The sequence below is a fragment of the Schistocerca piceifrons genome, chromosome 6, assembly GCF_021461385.2.
Source record: "Schistocerca piceifrons isolate TAMUIC-IGC-003096 chromosome 6, iqSchPice1.1, whole genome shotgun sequence".
Classification (NCBI taxonomy): domain Eukaryota; kingdom Metazoa; phylum Arthropoda; class Insecta; order Orthoptera; family Acrididae; genus Schistocerca; species Schistocerca piceifrons.
In genome coordinates, this window is record NC_060143.1 from 566134882 (window position 1) to 566161285 (window position 26404).

The 26404-nt window shown below is 42.9% G+C and overlaps 1 protein-coding gene across 1 annotated transcript; it reads left to right on the top strand.

The window, feature by feature from the left end:
• The first annotated feature begins 1492 nt into the window (after window positions 1–1492).
• Window positions 1493–26034, top strand: LOC124803460 (putative beta-carotene-binding protein). Its single transcript, XM_047264649.1, has 5 exons — window positions 1493–1653; window positions 7986–8122; window positions 12585–12737; window positions 20776–20934; window positions 26000–26034. The coding sequence occupies exons 1-5, from the start codon at window positions 1493–1495 to the stop codon at window positions 26032–26034; spliced, it is 645 nt and encodes a 214-aa protein (XP_047120605.1).
• The last annotated feature ends 370 nt before the right edge of the window (window positions 26035–26404 follow it).

The following is a 26404-nucleotide window of genomic DNA, read 5'->3' on the forward strand; positions in this document are numbered from 1 at the left end:
GTGCACCGCCGCCGTCAGTGTCAGCCAGTTTGCCGTGGCATACGGAGCTCCATCGCAGTCTTTAACACTGGTAGCATGCCGCGACAGCGTGGACGTGAACCGTATGTGCAGTTGACGGACTTTGAGCGAGGGCGTATAGTGGGCATGCGGGAGGCCGGGTGGACGTACCGCCGAATTGCTCAACACGTGGGGCGTGAGGTCTCCACAGTACATCGATGTTGTCGCCAGTGGTCGGCGGAAGGTGCACGTGCCCGTCGACCTGGGACCGGACCGCAGCGACGCACGGATGCACGCCAAGACCGTAGGATCCTACGCAGTGCCTTAGGGGACCGCACCGCTACTTCCCAGCAAATTAGGGACACTGTTGCTCCTGGGGTATCGGCGAGGACCATTCGCAACCGTCTCCATGAAGCGGGGCTACGGTCCCGCACACCGTTAGGCCGTCTTCCGCTCACGCCCCAACATCGTGCAGCCCGCCTCCAGTGGTGTCGCGACAGGCGTGAATGGAGGGACGAATGGAGACGTGTCGTCTTCAGCGATGAGAGTCGCTTCTGCCTTGGTGCCAATGATGGTCGTATGCGTGTTTGGCGCCGTGCAGGTGAGCGCCACAATCAGGACTGCATACGACCGAGGCACACAGGGCCAACACCCGGCATCATGGTGTGGGGAGCGATCTCCTACACTGGCCGTACACCACTGGTGATCGTCGAGGGGACACTGAATAGTGCACGGTACATCCAAACCGTCATCGAACCCATCGTTCTACCATTCCTAGACCGGCAAGGGAACTTGCTGTTCCAACAGGACAATGCACGTCCGCATGTATCCCGTGCCACCCAACGTACTCTAGAAGGTGTAAGTCAACTACCCTGGCCAGCAAGATCTCCGGATCTGTCTCCCATTGAGCATGTTTGGGACTGGATGAAGCGTCGTCTCACGCGGTCTGCACGTCCAGCACGAACGCTGGTCCAACTGAGGCGCCAGGTGGAAATGGCATGGCAAGCCGTTCCACAGGACTACAGGACTACATCCAGCATCTCTACGATCGTCTCCATGGGAGAATAGCAGCCTGCATTGCTGCGAAAGGTGGATATACACTGTACTAGTGCCGACATTGTGCATGCTCTGTTGCCTGTGTCTATGTGCCTGTGGTTCTGTCAGTGTGATCATGTGATGTATCTGACCCCAGGAATGTGTCAATAAAGTTTCCCCTTCCTGGGACAATGAATTCACGGTGTTCTTATGTCAATTTCCAGGAGTGTATGTATATCCATATTATCACTGTTTCTGACTCGCACAGTTCGTGCAGAACAAATTTTAAACGTTATTAAGAGCGAGTAGCATTTTTCTCCCTCTCTTTACTTTGCGCTCTGGTTACTTTCGTAAGTTCCAACAATCACACATGCTTCTACTCGCCATCCTAGACTCAACCGCACTATAAGTAGTCCAAAGAGCTCCAAAGACGCGGCAGTTTTACTGTTGAAACCTTACAATGTGCGCAGGATTTCCACCGATCGGCGCTCCACCAATCGACCCTTTGCATCAGCTGCCTCCCTTGACGTGGCGCTCCAACTCCAGAGGGCTGGACGTCGCATTCCGCCTGGACAACGGCCGCCACACCGGACTGGGACGCTCCATCGTGGATAGCCTTCAGTAAGTCTCATTATCTTCCCATTGTGTTCGTAGGCGACTACCATTTCACCTAAGTCAACCATGTTAAAACTGTGAAATAATGGTGAATAATAAAAAAAGAAGAGAAATTCAGCTTCTTCTCCATTATATTTGTGGTCAGAGATTAGGCTTTTATTTCCCTGTGTAATCGCTTTCATTCTGTGTTAAAAGAACTTAAGTCCTGGAATCAACTTCTAGTGACACTGCTGAAAAGACTGAAGACTTGGTGTTGTTCAAGGACTGGTAGGAGTAAAGTCCTTTTAACGCTGATCTATGTATTTATGTGTCAAGATCCGGACAACCTACTTGACAGGAAAAGGTTAAACTGGACCTAACCCCGTTTAAAAAATCGTGATTGAAATCCTGTTGTCTGTTAACCTCATTTTTGCTTCAGGTCAGTCGCGAAGACTCCTGGCGACAGACACGTTTTGCCGGCCGCTGTGGCTGAGCGGTTCAAGGTGCTTCAGTCCGGAACCGTGCGACTACTACAGTCGCAGGTTCGAATCCTGCCTCGGGCATGGATGTGTGTGATGCCCTTGGGTTAGTTAGGTTTAAGTAGTTCTAAGTCTAGGGAACTGCTGACCTAAGATGTTAAGTCCCATAGTACTTAGAGCCATTTGCACCATTTTCTCACATCCCAGACGTGTGACGTCGGCAACTTCCCTCACTTGCTTAGAGATGCTGGACAACCGCCAGGTTGTCTGCACCTTAGAATCCATGCAATTCTTTAGTCACTTTCGGTGTGAGTTCAGCTGAAGTCACTCCATCTTTGGTAACCTGACCCAAAAGGTTTCAAGGCGACGTCATCTCCTAATAGGCATATTTTTTGACATCTAGAAGGCCTACTATACTATTTGGGGACCTAGTTTGTCGGGCAGTTCGGTGTGAACGAGGTTTTCGATTCCTATCTTTGTACGATCCTTACTCTCAGCACGTTTCTTTAGGTGTCATGATGGCGTTGTCCTTTCTGACCGCTCTGACCAGGTTAACTGTGTCCCTCGAGATATTGTTTTAGGTTTTACTGTCTTTGCCACTGCTATTAGTAGTATCACGTCAGTAGTTAAATATCTGGTACAGTGATATTCGTTTGTTGACGATGCCTGTGCCTTTTATTCTACCTTGAGGCTTGCAGTAAAAAGTCGTCAGTTGCAACTGTCTGCTCGACGTTTGGAGGAACTGACACTGAAGGTCGGTTTCAGTTTGTCCACCGAGTAGTCAATGTGTTTTCCTTTTAATCTTTCATCTTCTGTTTTAAACTCTGGTGAGGTACAGTTGAGGTACACTGTTCTTACATTTAAAGAACGGTGAGGATTTAAGGGGTCACATTTGACTCTCAACTTACATTGCTGCCACACCTTAAGGAAGTGAAAAGACTGTCCCTGAAAGCACTGAGTACTTTAAAATTTCTTAGTCATCATTTATGGGAAGTAGACCGAGCTTGCCTGGTACAGCTCGCTGGGTATTCGTGCAATCTCGGTTTGATTTTGGGTGCAAGGAATATGGGTCTGCACGACCTTCTTATTTAAAAATGTTGGGCGTGGTGCACCAAAAGGAAGTCGGGTGGCCACTGGTGCCTTTAGAAGCAGCCCCACATCGAGATTTTTGCACTGAGGCTAGTGAGCCGCGACTTCAGGAGATGACTCGTCACGGTGAGACAGACGCATAAAACACTGCAAACCCTATGCACACCAGCATACAGTGCTGTTGCTTGTCCACCATTGGAAAGGGTCTTTCATGCTCGATATGGTGAGAGCAGCACTATGGGTTCCACATGAAGGACTGCTCTCTCGAGATGGATGTGGCTCGTAATAATCTTTTACACCTAGACTGGGGTAGATACTCACCTTGGCTCCTGCACAGGCCAGTAATTATTTTGGAACTGAAGAACTGAGGAGCTGAGAACAATAATTACCTAAAGCCCATATTCGTCGAGTTTAAGATACTAGAATGTATGCATGCTCATGAGAATGTTGATCTTACGGTGAATCGCTTTATCTGTACAGCAGACCCGCTTTATGTATACGAAGATTCATGAAAGGATGATTGACCCATTTCTTTAATGTTCACTTCCATATGGGCTTCAATGTGAAAGCTTTACTTGGTCGCTCTGCACTGCACAATTTCTATTCACAGTTGCCAACATTACACTGAAGTGAAGAAAGTCATGGGACAGCGATATGCACACAGTCTTATCAACCAGAACAGTATGACCTCTAACCAACTGTCTGTATAAACCAACATCACCTGGCGAGGAATGTCTACTAGTCAAACACACGCAGGGTGCATGTAGAACGAGTGAGCGTGCTGCCCGTGTCTACAATGCGGAAGGCAGGTTATGATGCCCTGGAGGCTCGACACGAGCATTTCTGGAACTGCACGACTTGTCGGACGCTCTAGGATTGCTGTGGTGAGTGTCTTGAACACGTGGCGAAGCCAAAGTGAAACCACGTGGAGACGTCTTGGCGCTGGGTGGCCACCCCTTTTACAGGTGTCGGACGTGGTAGGCTGGGCAGACTGGTAAAACAGGACAGGTGGCGAACAATGGCGGAACGAACATCAGACTTTAATGCTGGGCAAAGCAGACGTGTCAGACACGCAGTGCACCGAACGCTCCTAACGATGGGCCTCCACAGCCGGCGACCCATGCATGCGCCAATGTTAACACCACGACATCGGCATCAACAACTGAAATGGGCGCGTATCCATCGAAACTGGACGTTGTCGCGCTGGCAGAGCTTTGAATGGACCGATGAACCCCGAAATCTTCTTCATCATGCCCATGGGAGAGGGCGTATCTGTCGTCTTCCAGGGCAAGTGCTGCTTGACACCCATACTGTGGGATGGAGAGAATTTGGCGGTGGCTCCATTATGCTCTAGGAAACTTTTAGGTGGGCATCCGCAGATACAGGGGAGCTCGTGCAAGGAACCATGACGGCCAAGTAGTATCGTCCACTGGCTGCAGACCACGTGCACCCCTTCATGGCTACCATGTTTCCCGAGGGCAGAGGCATTTTTCGACAAGACAGTGCAACGCGTCACATGGCCAGGAGTGCGATCGAGTGGATCGAGAAACACAGTGGCGAGTTCCACATAATACGCTGGTCTCCCAATTCGTCAGATATGAACCCGATCGAACACATCTGTGATGTGACTGAACATGGCGTCAGAGCTCATCGCCCCCCTCCCCGGGATTTACGAGAATTAGGTGATTTGTGTGCACAGGTGTGGTGCCTACTCTGTCCAGCGACCGACCAAGACATCACTGCATCCGTGTCACGACGTTTCGCCGCTGTTATGCTTCCTAAAGGTCGATATACCAGCTATAAGATAAGATTATAAAGTTTTGGCTGATCAGCTTATACAGATGACGGTCGCATGGCATACACAAGCTACAACAGGGCATTGCATTGGCGGAGTTGGCATTTGTAATCAGTTGATTCACGTGAAAAGGTTTCCAACGTCATATGGCCGCAAGACGGAAATTAACAGACCTTGAATGTGGAGTGGTAGTGGGAGCTACACGCATGGGATATTACATTTCGAAAGTCGTTAGCGAATTCAATATTCCTAGACCCACTGTGTCAAGGGTGTGTCGACAATAACAAACTTCAGGCCTTATCTTTCACCACGGGCAATGCAGTGGCTGGCGGCCTTAACTCAACGACCGACAGCAGCTGCGCTTGCGTTGAGTTGTCAGCACTAACAGACAGGGAACTATAACTAAACTCTACCCGAACAGGCCACAAAGGCCCAACGGTACTGACCGGCCGTCGTGTCATATTCAGCCACAGGCGTCACTGGACGCGGATATGGAGGGGGGGCCTGTGGGTCTCTCTTGGGCTCGTGACCATACTGGAAAACCGTGGACCGGTCAGGTGAGTCCCGTTTTCAGTTGGTAAAAGCTGATGGTAGGGTTCGAGTGTGGCGCAAATCCCACGAAGCCGTGGACTCGAGTTGCCTGCAAGGCTCTGTGCCAGCTGGTGGTGGCTCTCTAATGGTGTGGGGTGTGTTCACATGGAATAGAGCGGATCCTCTGGTCCAACAGAACCGATCCTTAACCGGAAATGGTTATGTTCGGCTACTCTGAGATCATTTTCAGCCATTCATGGATTTCATGTTCCCAAATAACAATGGAATTTTTATGGATGAAAATGCGCCACAATCAATGCGCCACAATTGACAGTGATTAGTTTGAAGAATATTTTGGACAATTAGAGCAATATCTCCCGACCATGAAACCTGGAACGGCAACACTTTCGCGATTTTGAGCGCTATAAAGGCAGGTGACTCCCGACGACTTGTTGAGTCCCTGGCACGTGGCGTTGCTGCACCACGCCGGACAAAATCGGGTCCTACGCGTTACCAGGAGGTATCTCTTGACTTTAGTCGCCTCAGTGTACATCATTTATCTTTAATCGCCGAGTAACATAAGGTTTCCTAAGTACAGATAATTAGCGAACCACGTTACCTGGAGGGTAAATCGTAACTTTCAAAAAGTGCATGTCCTCCAATTATCTACAGTACTATCACAGAGGGCAATAAGAAAACGGGTAAGGTAGTCATCTCACCGAAGAGAATTCGGAGAACCAGGTAGTTCATGCAGATTCGCGAATTCTTGCCCAACCAGTACAGTCTTCACTAAGAATACCATTACACCTATAATCAAAATATTAACATGTGGGCAGGTCCCGGCGGAGGTTCGAGTCCTCCCTCGGGCATGGGTGTGTGTATTTGTCCTTAGGATAATTTAGATTAAATAGGTGTAAGAATAGGGACTGATGACCTTAGCAGTTAAGTTCCATAAGATTTCACACCCATTTGAACATTTTGAACTAATATGTGTTTCGTTACATATTAGTATATACATATATGCCAACATACAAGGTGTTTAATGATGAACGGAAAATAATTTAGTAGGTTGTAGTGTAGGCTCATTCGAATAAAACATTACATCTTACGTGTGCTCAACTTCGTGTTGGTTACAGAGATACAGCTGGTTACAGTGGTAAGATTTCATGTGACTTGTTGGTGCTCTGGATGCTATAGTGTGTTTTCGGAAATGTCATTTTTGTTTTGATGCTGGATTTAGAGCTGTGCTTCACTTTGCACTGTTGAATGTTGTACCTGTAATTCTTAGCTAATTCTGTTTCATCGCTTCAACATGCCGCACTAATTTACAATCCTAGAGAAAGACGATATGGTATTTATGTACGGGTTTTGTAAAGAATGCGCTTCTCCTGCTTGTAAAGAATACGGTGGACGGTTTCCCAACCGCAAAAACCAGACGTCAAGAGTGTTTACTCGTGTTTGTACAAACCTACGAAAGACTGGAGCAGTGCGAAGGAATCGTCATATGTCATTTGCGGAGCTGCAGAAGAGAGTGTGCATGAACTAGAAGATATTATTCAGCTGGTGGAAGATAGTCCTGTAAGAAGCACATGCTGAACTTTTACACGTGTCGGTTTTCCATGTCACATGTGTTCAAACTGTGTGAGGTTCTGTTAATGGTGTCTTTGTCGCCTTAAAAGCATTCTTGACTAACATCAACTCGCTACGTCCAATGTTATATAACTATAATGCCCACGACCGTTGCAGCGTGTATTTGAAACAAATCTTATTTCCATCCTCATAGTGCGCCACTCTCATGTGAAAAGCGCGAAATCTGAACAGACGTCATTTTTAAAGTGTGGCAACACGTCTACCAACGTTCGCTTATAAGACACACATGTTTAGGAACGTTGATCATAAGTTTCTCACAACGAATGTAGTAGTCCAATAAAACGCTTCAGTTGTTCGTATTTAACAGGATCGGTATCTGTTGTTTGAAACAACCACATTCTTAATTTAAGGCACACGTTATATTAACAGCGAAATGTAATGCAACAAGTTCCTCCAAGTATTACAGATTATGCACGAAATAGGAAACGCACTCGCTAATATTGTCTCTCACTCCCTCTTTTTTGTTTGGTAATCTCAGCAACACTTAACAGTTCTCTTTAAAGCAAATTTATGACTTAGCTAAATTATCTTTCTCTAACTTCATCCAAATTGTGCTGTCAGAAACTTTCACAATTAGTTAGCAGTACAAAACTTCCGGTTCTGTCCTATAGATTCTAATTTGTAATCCTCAAAATAGATTCAGAATTTAAGGTACCAGATTCTTTGTGACTGTGATTAATATTGCAAACAACGGAAACCACACTTAAATCTGTTTCAGACAGTCAGACATTTGACTAGTGGAAGTCACTTCGCTTCCCATCTCTTTCTCTTTTTTCTCGATTGTTCGTCTCACCGCATTCTGTATCCTTTTCCAGAGTGGATACCATTAACCAACGCATCCGCGTCGTTACCCACATCGATGGCGCCAGCACATTAGAAGGCACATACACTCTGGCCGCCCGCATACTTGGCATACCTCTGGAAGGCACTGGGCTCTTCAAGGTTACTATGAGTGAGTATCCTCATTGAGCAATATCTGCTTAAGGCAGAAAAAGGAAAAATTATGGAAGTGAAGTTGGGTACTTAATCTAAACGCGTGAGGAGGGAGGAAAGAGTAATGACAGCGATGCAGAAGCCCTCTCAAAGATTTTCATATATCTTATCCCAGAAAAACCACCGTCACTCACTGAACAATTGGGACAGTGAAACGGTAACTTTCTGTGTGAGAATTGGTGTTAACTTTGTATATTATTTTCTGAGAATAAGTCAGAGTTGATTATCTGAATTTGGTACACCTTTATGATCTCCTGTAATTTCCAGAACACATCCTGGAAGAATTTTGTGCTATTTTTAATACAATGATAATCAACGATTCAGTAGTCCCGCCAACCTGTTGCATTTGACCAATATAGAGTTGTAACAGGACAGGACGTTTACGATACAGAAGAAGAAATATAGATTGTAGTCTGTAATAACCAGGGTAATGAACATAATTAGAAAAGCACTAACATATGTGAATCACTTAGTAAACTAAAGAATAGCCGTAACTATTTTCTTAAGTCTTCTGTCGTGAGTACGTTGTGAATAATTTTCACTACTTCGTAAACAGCAAGTTGCTGAAGGGACGCCCAGTGAATGTTACAGCAGACTTATTAACGTAATCCAACAAATAGTTGTTCTCATCGTCACCACTACATTAAAAAGGACAGTTCAGAGCACTTTACGTGTATGAGGACTGTTCAGTAACTAATGCAACACATATTTGTCTTAAAGCAGTTCGGTTCTATTCAGCATTCTAATACTCCATCACACTCCCCAGTCTTTTGGAAACAACACCATGTTCTTCAACATAATCTCCGATCAAGGCGACAGCGCCGACCGCGGTGGCCGAGCGGCTCTAGGTGCAACAGTCTGGAACCGCGCGACCGCTACGGTCGCAGGTTCGAATCCTGCCTCGAACATGGATGTGTGTGATGTCCTTAGGTTAGTTAGGTTCAAGTAATTCTAAGTTTAGGGGACTGATCACCTCAGAAGTTAAGTCCCATAGTGCTCAGAGCCATCTATCAATGCGACGGCGTTACGCCACCTCAATGGGACGACCCCATACAGCCACTTGGACCACTCTGGTGGTCGACGTCTGAGCCAACATCTTGCCGCATCGATAACCTCACCATTATCCGCGTACTGTTGCGTAAAACGCAAGCAGCTTCACATAGATGCTTTTCGTTGCCCTTTATGGTCTTCAGATAGGCAGTGAGAAATCCAGCGGGCACATACCTCTGAGTACCCCAACTAGTGGACCAGAGTGCCACACTACCAGAAGATCCACTGTACAGCGAGGTGTCTGACTGTACTCCGTCGATCGGCTCGAATGAGAGTGTCCGCACGTTCCAGCACTGCAGGAGTGACAGCTGCGTGCGGCCGGCCGGTACTCGGGAGGTCGGACAGGGTTGTGCGGCCTTGTTCCGACTATGGAAAAGAACCACCGTGGTACGACAACAGAGTTAGAAAACTGCTATGGAAGCAAAGGGAACTTCACAGCAATCATAAACATAGCCAAACAGCCTGCTTGCAGACATACAAAAAGTACACGAAGCGAACTGCAGTGTGAGGAGGGCTAAGCAGAGGCGTTCAACGAATTCGAAAGTAAAGTTCTATGTACTGACTTGGCAGAAAATCCTAAGAAATTTTGGTCTTATGTCAGAGCGGTAGGTGGATCAAAACAAAATGTCCAGACACTCTGTTACCAAAATGGTACAGCAACAGAGGATAACAGACTAAAGGCCGAAATACTAAATGTCTTTTTCCAAAGCTGTTTCACAGAGGAAGACTGCACTGTAGTTCCTTTTCTAGATTGTCGCACAGATGGCAAAATGGTGAATATCGAAATAGATGACAGAGGCATACAAAAACAAATAAAATCGCTCAAAAGAGCAAAGGCCGCTGGACCTGATGGGATACCAGTTCGATTTTACACAGAGTACGCGAAGGAACTTGCCCCCCTTCTTGCAACGGTGTACCGTAGATCTCTAGAAGAGCGTAGCGTTCCAAAGGATTGGAAAACGGCACAGGTCATCCCCGTTTTCAAGAAGGGACGTCGAACAGATGAGCAGAACTATAGACCTATATCTCTAATGTCGATCAGTTGTAGAATTTTGGAGCACGTATTATGTTCGAGTATAATAACTTTTCTGGAGACTAGAAATCTACTCTGTAGGAATAAGCATGTGTTTCAAAAAAGACAATCGTGTGAAATCCAGCTCGCGCTATTCGTCCACGAGACTCAGAGGGCCATAGACACGGGTTCCCAGGTACATGCCGTGTTTCTTGACTTCCGCAAGGCGTTTGATACAGTTCCAAAAAAAATGTGTCAAATTTTATGGGACTTAACTTCCAAGGTCATCAGTCCCTAAGCTTACACACTATTTAACCTAAATTATCCTAAGGACAAACACACACACCCATGCCCGAGGGAGGACTCGAACTTCCGCCGGAACCAGCCGTACAGTCCATGACTGCAGCGCCTAAGACCGCTCGGCTAATCCCGCGCGATACAGTTCCCCACAGTCGTTTAATGAACAAAGTAAGAGCATATGGACTATCAGACCAATTGTGTGATTGGTTTGAAGAGTTCCTAGATAACAGAAGGCAGCATGTCATTCTCAATGGAGAGAAGTCTTCCGAAGTAAGAGTGATTTCAGGTGTACCGCAGGGGAGTGTCGTAGGACTGTTGCTATTCACAATATTTATAAATGATCTTGTGGATAACATCGGAAGTTCACTGAGGCTTTTTGCAGATGATGCTGTACTATATCGAGAGGTTGTAACAATGGAAAATTGTACTGAAATGCAGGAGTATCTGCATTTTGCAGGGAATGGCAATTGAATCTCAATGTAGACAAGTGTAATGTGCTGCGAATATCCATTATCATTTAGCTACAATGTAGCAGGTCAGCAACTGGAAGCAGTTAATTCCATAAATTTTCTGTGAGTAGGCATTAGGAGTGATTTAAAATGGAATGACCATATAAAATTAATCGTCGGTAAATCAGATGTAACACTGAGATTCATTCGAAGAATCCTAAGGAAATGCAGTCCGAAAACAAAGGAAGTAGGTTACATTACAGTTGTTCACCCACTGCTTGAATACTGCTCACCAGTGTGGTAGCCATACCAGATAGGGTTGATAGAAGAGATAGAGAAGATCCAACGGAGAGTAGTGCGCTTCGTTACAGGATCGTTTAGTAATCGCGAAAGCGTTACGGAGATGATAGATAAACTCCAGTGGAAAACTCTGCAAGAGAGATGCTCAGTAGCTCGTACGGGCTTTTGTTGAAGTTTCGAGAACATACCTTCACCGAGTAGTCAAGCAGTATATTGCTCCTTCCTACATATATCTCGCGAAGAGACCATGCGGATAAAATGAGAGAGATTAGAGCCCACACAGAGGCATACTGACAACATTTCTGGACTGGACTGGACCGAGACTGGAATAGAACCCATAGAGGTACTCAAGGTACCCTACGCCACACACCGTCATGTGGCTTGCGGAGTATGGATGTAGATGTAGATCACAGACGCTTCGGTCAATGACCTACCGTGCTTTCGTTCACTGTCAGATCTCCGTACACATTCTGCAAGCCCCTATGAATATCTGCGATGCTCTTGTTTTTTGCCAAAACAAACTCAATGACAGCTCTCTGTTAGGAACGCATCTCGTTTACAGACGCCATTTTGAAGACTACGTATAGCGCATTCATTTATCGGAACTTTGTTGGATAATGGGAGCTGAAGCAGGAATATTCAACGATGTACCACAGTAGGTCCGCCTTTTCTCAACCGACACTGCCCGAGATAAAAATTGTATTGCATTATTTACAAAACACTCCTTGTATTACGTAGAGCATGAAGTTCCTTGTTTGTGTGAAAATAAAGCAACATAAAATAAACAATGAAGTAAGAGACAGACTACAGAAAAAGCAAACAGAAAGTAACTCAGTCGTTAGAAGATTAAAGAGACGTAAATTTCTAATGATGCGTGAAGCTCTTACAGTGTTGAGGAGAAATTACCTAGGCGATAGCTATCCCTTGAATTCACCGTTTTAACTGAAACGTTCGTCAGTCTACGATCCAAATGTGTAAATAATTAAGACACCAAAGTGAAGAGCATATTTTTAAAATTACCCAATAGGTGCACATTTTGGAAGTCATTTCAGTAAGTTGTTACTCCCCATCTTCGAGCTGGTATTTATAAAAAATCAAAGATTATGTTGGCTCAGAATACTTTAGGGCTAGGATACATTACTATTTTAAACGCTATATTAGCTGTCTTAGATACGATCAGCAGAAGAAAAACAAAACATTTTAAAGACTCACAAATGTATTTTCTCGGTTATGGACATCTTTTTACCAAACGTGCTTTCCATAACTTTTTGTTTGGCTGGAAGAAACTGACGTTATAGATTTCATTTCAGATGGCGGCGGTGCCGACGTCACGTATTCTGGACACCTAGAGACCGGCGAGGGTGGACGGCCGTACCTCAGACTGGACGCCACCCACGTCGCACTGGCCATAGGCGAGTCTCAGTACGAACTCACTGGCCTCTTCGGGGACTACCAGCCTCTAGGTAGGTTACGCAATTAAATTTCTTCTTCATCTTCTTCCCGTCTTTCTGCACTAAAGCCTGTTTACTTCAGTACACCTCAGTCTACCCTGATGTTGGCGCTCCATCTTTTCCTTGGACGGTCAATATTTCTTCTCACCATCAACATCATCTTGTACAGTTTCCAGCCACTTGCCGGGTCTGTATGGAACCTAGGCCTCTCCATCGTCTTCTGTCATGCCGCCATCTCTCCGTCTTCACCTTGGTCCAATATTCTCCTTTGTTCTGGACGCATTCCTCTACTCCTTTTAGCCATGTGTCTCTCGGTCTTCCTCCTGGTCTCTTTCCTTTCAGTTTCATCTCGTGTATCCTCCTAGGTATCCTCTTCTCCTCCATTCTCTTAACATGTCCATACCATCTCAGCCTTGATTTTTCTACCTCCTCCTGTAATGGTTCCACCTCCATTAACTCTCTGATCCTATCATTTCTTAACCTGTCTATCTTTGTCACTCCAATACTGTTTCTCAAGAATTTCATCTCATTAGCTTGTACTTTGCTTTTCTCTCTTCCTTTCGTAACCCAGGTTTCTGATGCATATGTCAGGATCGGGACATAGTATGACTGGTATATAACCTTTTTACTGATTTGGGGTACACCCTTGCTCCATATCAGGCTTCTGACACTCTTCCTTTCTGCTTTTCTCCCCCACTCGTTTATTTCTCTGTCGTTTTTTCCATCTTCCTGTATCAGGCTTCCTAGGTACTTCAAACTCTCCACTCTCCTCAATTGTTTCCCACCAGTTGTTATTCCAGTTGTTCCTCTCTCCTTCTTTCTAGTTGTGATAATCATCTCACTCTTATTTATACAAAATTTCATCCCATATTCTTGTACTGTTCGTTCCCATACGTCCAACTGCTTTTGTACTTCCTCCTCCTTATTGCCCCAAATCATCAGACCATCTGCAAACACCATAGCTTTCATATTCCTTTCACCAGTTACTCGTGCTACTGTACTCATTATATCATCCATCGCTACAATGAAGAGTAATGGTGAAAGTGCACTTCTCTGCCTCAAGCCATTCTTCTGTTCAATCCAAGCTGACCTCTCTCCTCCCACTTTCACACAGCTCACACTTCCATGGTACATTTCCCTTATCCTCAAAATAATCTGTTTAGCTACTCCTCTGTTCTCCAGGGCTTTCCACACTTTGCTTCTACGTACACTATCATACGCTTTTTCAATGTACAGGAACGTCATTAACAGATCTACATGGCGCCTCCCGCCGGAGGTTCGAGTCCTCCCTCGGGCATAGGTGTTTATATTGTTCTTAGCATAAGTTAGTTTAAGCAGTGTGAAAGTCTAGGGACCGATGACCTAAGCGGTTTGGTCCCTTAGAAATTCACATAAATATGAACATTTTTGAATAGATCTATTCCATATTCATAGTGCTGTTCCTGCAGTTGTCTTACAGCAAAAATTAGATCCACCGTGGACCTTCCTGTTCTTAAGCCATGTTGCTCTTCTCTCATTCTCCCTTCTAATTTTGACCGAATTCGTGCTTCCAAAATTTTCTCAAAAGTCTTTGCACAATGACTCATCAGTGTTATCCCCCGAAAGTTCTTGCACTCCTTTCTATTCCCCTTTTTAAAGATCAGGGCAATTATTCCCTTCTTCCAGTCTTCTGGGATCATTTTCTGTCTCCAGACAGTTTTCATTAATAGATATAGCCATTGTATCCCCACCTCTCCTGCTGCTCTCACCATCTCTATACCTAGCTCATCCAGACCTGGTCACTTCCCTCCCTTCATCTTACCCAATGCCTCATCCACTTCTCCCCATGTAAGGTCTTTTTCGATTTGCTGTTCCTCCTCTTTTTTCTCCTCGGCTTGTTCCTCCTCATTCAGGTCTCCATTAGGGTTCAGGAGTTCTTCAAAATACTCCTTCCACATATTCTTGAATTCCTCCTAATTCTCTACATCTTGTTCAATTTTGTTTACCATTCGAGCATAATCTGTCGTATCGATCTTCCTCTTACTTTTAATCATCCCATATAAAACATTTTTTGAATCTTCACTATCCTCCTCCATCATTCTGGTCCACTGTTCCATTCACTTTCTTCTTTCCTCCGTCACAACTCTTTTTACTTCTTTCTTGCTTGCATCTCTTCTCTTGTCTCTACTGTTCTCTTCTGGAACCATACCCTGAAGGCTCTATTCTTCCTCTGTACTATATACTTCGTTTTATCATTCCACCAGGGTATTTCTTTCCATCTCTATTTGTTGCTTGTCCTCCCCTCATAGTGCTTCCACCGCACTTACTAATGTTCCCTTGAATGTACCCCATTCCTCTTCTACCGTTTTTGGTTCATCCTTTGGAATACTTTCCTTTACTACTTGTAGGTACTGTATCCTGCTTTCTTCCTCCTTTAACTTCCATACCCTTATACGTCTTTCCTGGTTTTCTGTCCCTTTGTTACACTTAGTCCCTCTCAGGTTCATTACCAGCAAACGGTGGTCGCTATCCAAGGCCTCTGACGGTATTACCTTAATGTCAATGATGTTCCTATTCATTGTACAGGAAGTAGTCAACTATCGACTTTCTCTTTATGTCTTGACTGTACCAGCTACTCTTGTGGCTCACTTTTCTTGAACCAAGAGTTCCCAAACAGCAAGCCATTCCTTTGACACAGCGCCAATAGTCTTTCACCTTCCTCATTTCGGCAGCCCCAACCTTCTGGTCCAAGCACACTTTCGCAGCCTTGTCTTTCTCTTCCAACGTGTGCGTTTAAATCTACCATTACTATCATATTCTTCCTTCCATCTGCTTCTGCATTTCCTCTTCAAACTCTTGCTTCTCCTCAGAAGTGCAACCCATCTGCGACGCATGCACTTGTACGTATTATCTCCATGGTCTCCCCATTGAGTGCCATTTTGGTCTTCATCATCCTATCACTTAGTCTCTTCACTCCCTCTTCTAATCCATCTCTTACTACAATTCCGACTCCATTTCTCCTTCCCTCCTCATTTCCACTCCAGTACAGTCGGTAGCCTTCCCTCAGTTCTCTCCTTCCTTCTCCTTTCCATCTCGTTTCAGCTAACCCCAATAGGTCTAACTTCCTTCTTGCGATCATGTCTTCCATCTCCTCCACCTTTCCAGTCAATGTTTGTATATTTAATGTTCCAAATCTTAGTCCTTGTTTATAGCCATTTCGTCGTCGATTAAATCCGTCCTTTCCGAGGCCCGTTTTATTTTTGAAAGCAGAAACCATAATCCACTACTGGCTTGTTGAGCCTATCGTAGCTTCACCAGAGCCCCGTGAGCCGTCACTTTTCAGGGTTCCTGTAGGACCTTCACAGCTATCGTGGTGGTCCCGTGGCATACACAGTCCCCACTGTACCAAGCTCCTACAGGCAATCCCCTACTTCATGCCATTGCCCGTCTCCCACGATTTGGACGAGGGGTTGGACTTGTGGGAGACTATATTTCTTCTACCAGCTGGTATTTATTTCTTACGATTTTCACGATCTTCCGTTCATCCATACTGTCTATGTGTTCGTTCCATTCATGCTTTCTCTGATGTACTCACTCATTAATGCACTCCACTTTACATCCTTTTCTTATGTTTTCACTTCTCTCTCTGTCTCGCAATGTTTTCCCTGCAATCCTTCGCAGAATTTTTGTCTCCGTGATTTCCAAAAGCATTTTTGTTTCTGATGTGTCCGATCTTGTCTCAGCACTGTACATCACAATTGGTCTCACTATTGTTTTGTATATTCTCGCCTTTGAATCTTTTCCTATATGTTTCTTTTTCCAAATAATATCGTTAAAACGCACTACCAGCCAATACCATCTTTATCACCTCATCCATGACGATATTAAAAAATAGCGGACTCAAAGAGTCACCTTGTCTAATACCCGTATTACTTCTATGCACGAAGTTAACCTGGAACCAGTTCTTGCCTGAATATAGTTGTTGGAATAAATGTCTTCAGCTGTTTTTATTAAGCTCAAAGAAATCCCCAGTTTGTAGATACGGTTTATTGCATCTGTTAACCGAATCCTATCGAACGCCTTCTGTAAATCAGTAAACCAAAGATAAGCTGGTTTTTTGTATTCAATGGACTTCTCTATAACCTGTCTAAGAACAAATACTGTATCTGTGCCTCACCTACTGGATCTAAAACCACACTGCTCCTCTTTTTGCTTTATTTCCAATAGTTTTTGTTATGACTTTGCATTTACCCCACTGCATTTGGATGCGTCTTTCCGATCTTCTTTCTTGTACATGAGAATTGTAGTACTAGTTCTCCGTTCGTTTGGAATTTTATTACCAGCTATATCATTTTTAGCCAACTTGGTTAGTCTTTCAATTAGTGGATATCTTACTTAGTTCAGTAATTCATTAGGAATCCTACCTCTCCCTGCGGTTTTCCTGTTTTTAACAGACTTAACAGCTTTTCTACCTCTGCATGTGAAAGTTACATCATCATATACTTTTACACTGATCTCTGTTCTTTTTCTGGTGACTTTTTACCTATATACAACTCTTTTAAATATTTGACCTATGTTTCCTCGTTTATGTCGTTTACTTTCAAAATTTCATTTATTTCTTTCGTCTTCTGTCGTATTATTCTCCAGATTTGTTTCTGCAACCTAAAAAAGTCATGTTTTAGATTTTTAGAAAAAAATTGCCAGTGTTCATATTTAAAACGATTTTATCTCATTAGGAGCTCTTTTGTAATCTTCATGAGACTCTTCTGTTTTGAGTTTATATTTCAACCAGGCACATCTCTGCTTTTTTTCCCCTAACCTCTTCGCGAAACCATAGTATTCTGTTTATTTCCCTCTTTTGCATTATAAAGCTTCTCCTTAGTGCTTCTTGAGATGCTGTCTCATTACTTTCTCTGATTTTCACCCAAGCCTGTTCTATGCTATCCTCTGCATAAAGGGATTTTTCTTTAATTTTCTCTGCCAATCGTTTCTGATATAAAATTTTTTTCTCTTGACTCCATAATGACTCTAAATTAATTTTTTTTTTAAGATTGGTTCTTTAGAATTTTTGTTCCTCCTGACTCTTGCCATAATAAGGCTGTGATCAATCTCTATGTTGGCAGTATATAAACTCTTCACATCTGACACTGACTGAGGAAGAATGTTCCTGTTTGCTTCTGCCAGACACAAGTCAGATATCAGTTTCGCATAAGAATGTTTCAGTTTAACTGTTGTTTTAATTACGCGAAAAATAGACTACGTCAGTAATCAGCACTAATGGTTTCGTAATGTTGGGAGCAACTTGTTTTTTTTTAGGATTTGATTTTGAGTTTGACAGAAACTAATTTTTGAATGGGTTGATAAAGGTGGGGGATCGCTGGACCAAGTGTATATCCATCACAGGAAACTACATCGAGAAATACGGTGAGTTGATTAGGAAAGAGACATGTTTCTCTTGCATTTTTGCCAGACTTATCAAACCACATCCCTTTATTTTTCCTGTATTCTTAATAACTGAGTGGCACTTTAAAGTAAGAAAAGTCGTGATCCGCTTACTGCTTGTATGGCAACATCCTGACAATCACCTTGTGGCGACTGATCTGTTTCACACTGTCGTTTCTCTGTTTATAGCGCAAGCCGGTAACACGTTCATCAACAGCGTCGCATCGAGCATAGTGGAACCCAACATTACGCCGACACTGGAAAAGTGGCTGGCTGAAGTGTGCCGCCGTAACGCGCAAGCCGTTTTCGACACTGTGCCCTACGATCAGCTGTTTCCAAAGACGTCCGCTCACAGTGGCTTCTACAGGGCGGTCTTCCCGCACAGTTTTTGATTTTTCTGCTGATGCATCACTAGAGGTTTATCGTTCGTAGGATAGTCTCCTCCCCTAACAGATTCATATAACCAACTCTGCACTAGCTATGGAATACGTGTAACAGGTTACCAATTTAACACTAATACTAACAGAGCGTGTGAGAACTGTATTTATGAAGAAGCTTATATTTACACAACATTCATATTTTTAAACAATCTTGTGGGCTTGGGGTCCCTCTGCTTCTGACGTGAAAACGTATCTCCTAGGGCTCTTTTTCTCATACCAACAATTGGGAGATTTACAACTAATAAACAGTGAAGAATTGAGCAAGGTAACGTTATAATTAAAACATTCACCTTGTAATTCGATGTGATGACTCAAATCCTGATCTGGATTTTCCTAAACCACTTTAGGCAAATCCCGTGATGGTTCCCTCAACGAGACCACGACCAGTTGCTGCTCACACTTCTGATTCAGTTTCTGGTCAGTCTCTAACGCTGTTGAAGTCTATGCTTCCCAAAAACCATCCACAGAGTCCGAATTACAAGCGGTGGGGAACCCTTCAACATTTATTTGCACTTTGATCAGTGTCACTAAAATCTTTCAACAATCCCGGAGCTTATAAGGGGATTTGACCCATTCTTAATATGTTTAAATTGGTTCTGTTTCTTTGTTTATTTCTTTAACTTCACCTCTTTCGGACCCCAGTTCTAGGCTTGTAATACTTATTCGGTAGTGTGTATTAGCTGAATGAAATTCATGTAATGAAAATTTCAAAGAGAAACTCAAGTGATACACATTTCAGTTAATAAAAGGTTACAAATTTCTGATGGTCGCTTATACTTGTTTTCTCTAACAGTTAATTTGTCACTGAGACCTGCTGTAATATATATTAAGGCAGTGAATTACTACGTCTTTTTAAATATATGAAACTTCGGCGGTGCTGGTGATTTCCACAGTGGATTTATTTGTGTGCTCAATTTTAAACGTCCTGGGAAAGTCTGTGGCAATGAAGGTAAGATCAAGAAATAATGTTACACATTATATTGGCACAGTATAGTAAATACAGATAATTATTTTAGACTGAATATGTCATTCTGAGGGGAATATATCACTCGTGTGATCAATAGTAATGATACTTTTTATGAAGGTTTTTTCCTTACTTCATATGTGTCTACAGCTATTCTAACTATATGTCCTTCGCTTTTCCTGTTAAATTTTCCTACCATATGAAGTGTAAAAGCTTTTCTTTCAAGTGATCTTATTAATACAAATCCATGATATCAGGACTTGGTATATTCCCACAACCCTATTGAAGCCACAACTGAGTGAAACCAATTAACAACCAATACTGGTAAATGAACTCACTTAATGATTCTCATGCACTACACTCCCGCATAAGCCGATGAAAATGGTACTAAGATTAGAGCTCTTTTCCCCATTTCAGTCATCTGATATCGGAATGACACCGCTGCAGTAATTTATTACTGACGAAGAGTCAGAAACCCCTAGCCATAGCAATTTCGATCGTCTGAACAGTGTTTAAATTCCTTATTAAAAAGCTGTTATGTCACCGAATAATGATTTTCCGCGTAAAGGCATTGCTAGAAATCGTAACAGGAGGAATGCAGATGCTTACTGATCACTGACATATATGCGTCTCACGCTTCTGCATTTATGGTTCTTTTACAGCGAGACAGGCAGTACTGTATGACGCTAGATACAACCCGCAGTAACTAGCTCAATGCACACCAAAACCAGTTCCATGACCATGGCACAAAATTCTTTTCTTGGCGAGTGTAAGAGCTTTAAAATTCAGCAAGAGATTTAAGAAGTATTACAGTACCACTGAAGCTTTGAGAAGGATATGACCCATTAACAGGCTAAGATCACTTTGTTTGGTTGGCCGAATAAGGTACAGAATTCATGTTAAGGAGAAATGTGGTTCAGAACGTCACTCTCAAAATTTTAGCAGTTTTCTTAACACTTGAGACATAACCTCGGCTTTATTTCCGAATCTGTAACTTTACGAATATAGAACTGAAATAGTGCGCGTTATACAGATCTACCATGTTTTTTCTGACACTTAATCGAGCCCCCATTACTACATAAGAGACTTTCGTCGTGAACTACGGGACAATGGCTGCATATGTTGTGTAAAATCTGACGAAATACTTATCCTTAACTTCTTGTAGAGACAAAACATAGGAAGCGTTACTTCCGTCTTTATGGCTGCCGCTTGTGTTATACCATAGGGAGGAGGGCAGTGAGCATTCTGGTTGTAGTAGATTATGTCAGCACTTTTTCCGGCGTCAGCGTCAAGCTGAGATTATTGTCCTTGTTACGTTCAAGGTCGCCCAGCCCCTTCATTCAAGGTCTGTACAACAACCGGAAGATGGGTGGTAGATCTGGAAGTAAGTCCATGACAGGTGTGCTCAAAGAATCCGAACGACTTGAATTATTTATCAACAAACACGTCACACACCTCCCCCTCCTCTCCTCTCCTTCCCTCCATATTTAACAAAAATATGCATCTAAGTATCTGAACTGCATAACAATTACGTACTGTTTTTAGATTACTGACTTCGTACAATCATTTATTGGCTGACTCACCTGTGACACCAGCAAATTTCATTCAATGCTATTTACTGTTCACTATGGAATATTGGAATGAATATGCTAAATACTCTCTTTAAACAATTAAAATCCAATGTTAGTTTCTGAAGTTAATTAATAAGTTTGTAAAATGTAGTTATGGCACTTGAGTTTTTCTTTAAACACTATTGCGCAAGCCCTGAAAACCATGAAATAAAATCAACTGCTGTTTTATTCCTGAGTTGTTCACAGTCACCAAATGTAAAAAAAGTGCATAGTTCGATCTTTAGACCATGAGGTTCTTGCTGCCACCAACAGATATTTATTCTATGTACACCGCTTTGTTTAAGAGACAAAAGGTCTTTAAAGTAATTGTTTTCCACATTATTATGCTTCTAAAATGCCACAATAGTCTTTCCAAATGTAAAATAACTCCAACAACACGTCTTCAGTGCAAGAAAGTGCACTGTTTATATCCATTATCATAATTTTAATTGCCACATACACACACATGGTCGCCAAATAAGTAGCTAAAACTCTAATAGGTACTCCAAACTTACCTCCATGCCTAACATAGACGATCATTCTCTGTGTTAATTATGTTCGTCATTTGCCACAATATTCTAAAACGTCCGGAAAAATATGTCTGCAACACGAGAGAGTCCAATGTTTATGTCTATTATCGTAAGGTTGAGTTCCACATACACTGGCAGACACCAGATTTATGTCAAGAGTTCCAAAGTACGTAAATTAATGCTATTTCCATGCCTAGCAACAGCTAATACTTTAGAATGTAGGCCTAACAAATCGATGTCATAAAATTAACCTGCCCAGGTTTATAACTGCGGAAAAATAGGTGTTAGCTAAAATGATGTGATAAGCAAGTGAGTACGCAAGGAGACTGCCAATCTTAATCTAATTAATTAGGCCTACTTCCAATATAGGTCACAACACAACGTGAAATTAAATATTTCGCCGGCCGGAGTGGCCGAGCGGTTAAAGGCGCTACAGTCTGGAACCGCACGACCGCTACGGTCGCAGGTTCGAGTCCTGCCTCGGGCATGGATGTGTGAGATGTCCTTGGGTTAGTTAGGTTTAAGTAGTTCTCAGTTCTAGGGGACTTATGACCACAGCAGTTGAGTCCCATAGTGCTCAGAGCCATTTTTTAAATATTTCCGCTTTTAAACAGACTCCATTTTCGAGGGGTAATGAATCATGTTACACACCAGATAAGTAAAATCGTTGATATTAACTGACAATTGCTGCTATTATTATAAATGACGCAGGCCTATTGGAGGTTATGTATACCTACCGCATTCGACGAAATTGGCAATGAGAGCTATGATGCCAAGACTCTCTTAAAGCTTTATAGACCTAATGAAAAGAAATGCTCGCACACACACACACACACACACACACACACACACACACACACACACACACACACACCAGAGCCAAAAGACAAACAAACAACAAGAATGAAAAAGAACATTTTCGATTTTAGGATGAAAGAACGTCTTTTTATTACAGTATATCACTTAAATGACATTCGTTGTGTATACACACTCATGAGGCAGCCAAAGAAAGTATCAAAGAGAGATTTGAGACCTCTAAGAACGATGAGAGTCGATATCTCGAATAGAGATGAAATTACTTATTAGTTACGGTATTATGTGTAAGGTGCCACACTCACAAGTTCTTTTGAGATTTAAACTAAATATTTCCTCATCCAAAGGTTCTGTATAGTGCATTAAAATTATATGCAGCGTACAGGCTTATCATAACATGCAAGACCTCTGCAAAAATTAGAGTATAGATGAAGTTGATTTTGTCTAAGATTTCGCACACTTTGTAGGTACAATGAGGTATCAAAGTAAACACTGCAACAAGAAAATTGTCTGTATTATTTAATTAAATTATAGGTTAGCAGATGACAAGAGTATGATTACATTAAATTCATTTTAATACATGAAAATTTGTGCACATAGGCACTTAGCCTCGTTACCTTGTCATCTTGCAATTTAATGTATAATAGGTTAAGAGTTTATAAAAGATGTGTTGTCAGTGTAGCTGGGTAAAGCAGCTGATCGTTAAATACAGGCTCATACATGCATGTGTTATCCGACTGAATAGCTGAACTACACCGCCCCCCTCCCCCCTCCCACACATTTTTGTAAGGATAAAAACACGTATATTACCAAAATTTGGTTCTTGCGAGTTATTAGACGCTTTCCATTTAATTTTTACAAAATGGCGGAAAATGTTAGTCCATATTTTCCCCTATGCGAATTGTGGCTGCTAACCATATTACCATAAATAATGCTTACCTACAAATATCGTAACAGGATTAACACAATTAGCAGCACAGTTTTGTCAACGGCCTTGCCGCAGTGGTAACACCAGTTCACGTCAGATCACCGAAGTTAAGCGCTGTCCGACTTGGATAGCCCCTGGATGCGTGATCGTCCAGTATGCTGAGTGCTGTTGGCAAGTCGGGTGCACTCAGCCCTGGTGAGGCAAGTTGAGAGCTACTTGACTGAGAAGTAACGGCTCTGGCCTTGTAATCTGACAACGGCTAGTAGTGTAGTGTAGTGACCATATACCCCACTATATCCGCGTACAGTGACTCCTATAGGCTGAGGATGACCCAGCGGTCAGTCAGTACTGTTGGGCCTTCCGAGACCCGTTTAGATGGAGAGGAGTAGGAAGAGGAGGAGGAGAGGAGCAGCAGCAGCAGCAAGGTACTGAACTGCTTTTTCTGTAAATACTGCATCTCCCATCGGTCCTAAGTATGATACTGAGCAGCAAAGAAACAGTTGTTACAAGCACACCCACCCCTAAATTTTGGCTCTGCTTCCACTCATCCTTATGTGTGCCTTTACATTAAATATACGAGAGCTGTGAACATGTTGGTCTATTCTATGCATTAGCGGTCGTGACAGACTGACTGAGCCATTGATGTCTGTATGTTAGAGACGCATAATATGACTTTGTAGAGTACTCGTTTGGTGTAATATGACACACATGTCGATATGTCGATTAGCGAGGAGCAAGCCTGAAATCACAGACTAAGCGTTTCTGCTATTCTCAATCTTTCTTGTACTAGAAAAAGGATACATTCATTTGTGTCTAGTGGGTGGTGTATGGGAGATTGAGATAGTATTGACTCACTGACTAAGTACTTCTGCAATCCCCAACTTGTCAGGACTTTTCGACATGCTGAAATATGAAATTTCAAGACAGACATTAATATGAGATCAGTCTGCTACTCTAATAGGATGTTGTATTTGGACCAATAACTGACGAGTATGCAAATGCACTCCATGCATCAGGTGACAGCCACCAGAACCCCACCATCAACCAGTACACATAATCGTTGGTGAACCTTAATGTGTTAATGTGGATGTAGCGTCTGACAGTGGGTGCTAGTCCTTCTGCATCCAACTCCTTGGTTCAGTAGCCTGGGAGAAACACCCAGCAAACTGTGGAGTGAGGCAATGCGATTCTGGAGGCGATATCACCATATTCTGCTACATATGAACCAAACACTATCAGTAATTTGCATATCAGTAAAAGGTAACAACTACTACACTCCTGATTATACCTTCTGTAAGTGTCATGACAAATAATCACATCCCTCCATTGTTGTTTGCTGGTATCTAGGACTGTGATCTGAAACTGTGTGTCCGGTCATCTGTCTAAGTTGCTACTGTAGGACAGTGGTGCGCGTCGCCACAGTGTGTATCAAAACAGGCCGTTACCCTGCCGGCTGAGTTGCCGTAATTTAATGATATGGCGTTGTCTGTATTTACTACGAAGCGCGACCACAGCCTAGTATTACAAACCACACATAAAAACGAGATGCTTGAATGTTGAACATATTCTGCAAAGCATTATTCAACTCCAAATATGTATCAAGGCTATGTTAGTGTTATGCCACTGTAACACTGTCTAATGAACTCACAAATAATAACAACGATGGAAAAAATCCGGTTATGTCCACCCACAACACATTGATATTTGTATCATTGACACCTATTTTTTTCTCCGTTCTCTTTCAAAGTAGGAAAACGAGGTTTGCAACTAACACACTACAGTATTGAAAGCTATATGAATACGTGGTGTGTGTTATTCTGGATATGTGCAAAAGAACGGTCACATAATATGTAAGGTGAAATTGCAGTGGTTGATGGGAGTGGGATGGGGGGAGGAAATGAAAGGATAGAAACTAATGCTATCAGGTCTTTATGAGGAAAATGTGTGCTGTACCATGACTCGAATCCAAGATCTCCTGTTTATTAAGCAGTTGCACTAATCACTGTGTCACCTACGCACAATGTTTATCACGAATGTGCAGACTACCGCGGCACACTCCTTGGCTCACGCATCCCCATCTAGCGCCACCTATCCACAGTAAGTAACTTAACAATTCATTACTAAGAACAACATCATAAACAAACCAATGTATGAACCAAGTAATCCAAGGACACACGTAAATATGTACCAAGTCCTAGCAACAGCTAGAGCAACTGATTGAGCGGTCGACATGGTCTGAAATGCAAATACCCTACCAGCAAGGTCTACCTTACTGTAATAGTGACCAGGCCGATGATGATATAGGCTCTCTCTCTCTCTCTCTCTCTCTCTCTCTCTGTCTCTCTCTCACTCACACACACACACACACACACACACACACACATTTTAGGTGTGTCACTTGACAGAAACCTAGTGAGACAAATGATGCTAGCTCTTGCCAGAGCAGACAGCAAAGGACACAGTAAGCAGCTGACATAAAATTTCTTACATTGCACCTCTTGCTAATCACCGAAAATCATTTCCAGTTATGATGAGTTATTAACATTCATTGGCCATGCCTGCCCGCAGTATTTACTCTGTTTGGTGTACCTGGAGAAGGTTGAAATGTGCCACACTCCCACCACAATCCATGACTTTGTGTGTATTCAGGGTGAATCAACTAAAACTTGCCCGACAAATATTGCTAATATGGAAAGTGGTAATGATGTGTGGCTTTCACAGAACGAATTTCTACTCAGGGGCTCGTATTGTAAGCCAACAAAAAGATTTTAATAATACTTAGAAAGTATAGTTTCTGTGCAAACATACATTTCCTTAAATGGAACAGTGTCTATTGAGATTAACAGACTAAAAGTAGGGTAAATTAGAAAGTCGGTGGTGTTTATTGTAGGATTACATTGCGAGTCGTTCACTTGTTTGTGCCGTTCAACCTGCATAGTTGCCAGGTATGACACTGTTATGTTTCCTTACAGT

Coding starts and splice junctions, on each gene's coding strand:
- LOC124803460 (XM_047264649.1), top strand. CDS start 1,493: ATGTGCGCAGGATTTCCACCGATCGGCGCTCCACCAATCGACCCTTTG. Junction 8,123..12,584: donor GCTCTTCAAGGTTACTATGA/GTGAGTATCCTC, acceptor ATTTCATTTCAG/ATGGCGGCGGTGCCGACGTC. Junction 20,935..25,999: donor GATGGGTGGTAGATCTGGAA/GTAAGTCCATGA, acceptor GCCTGCCCGCAG/TATTTACTCTGTTTGGTGTA.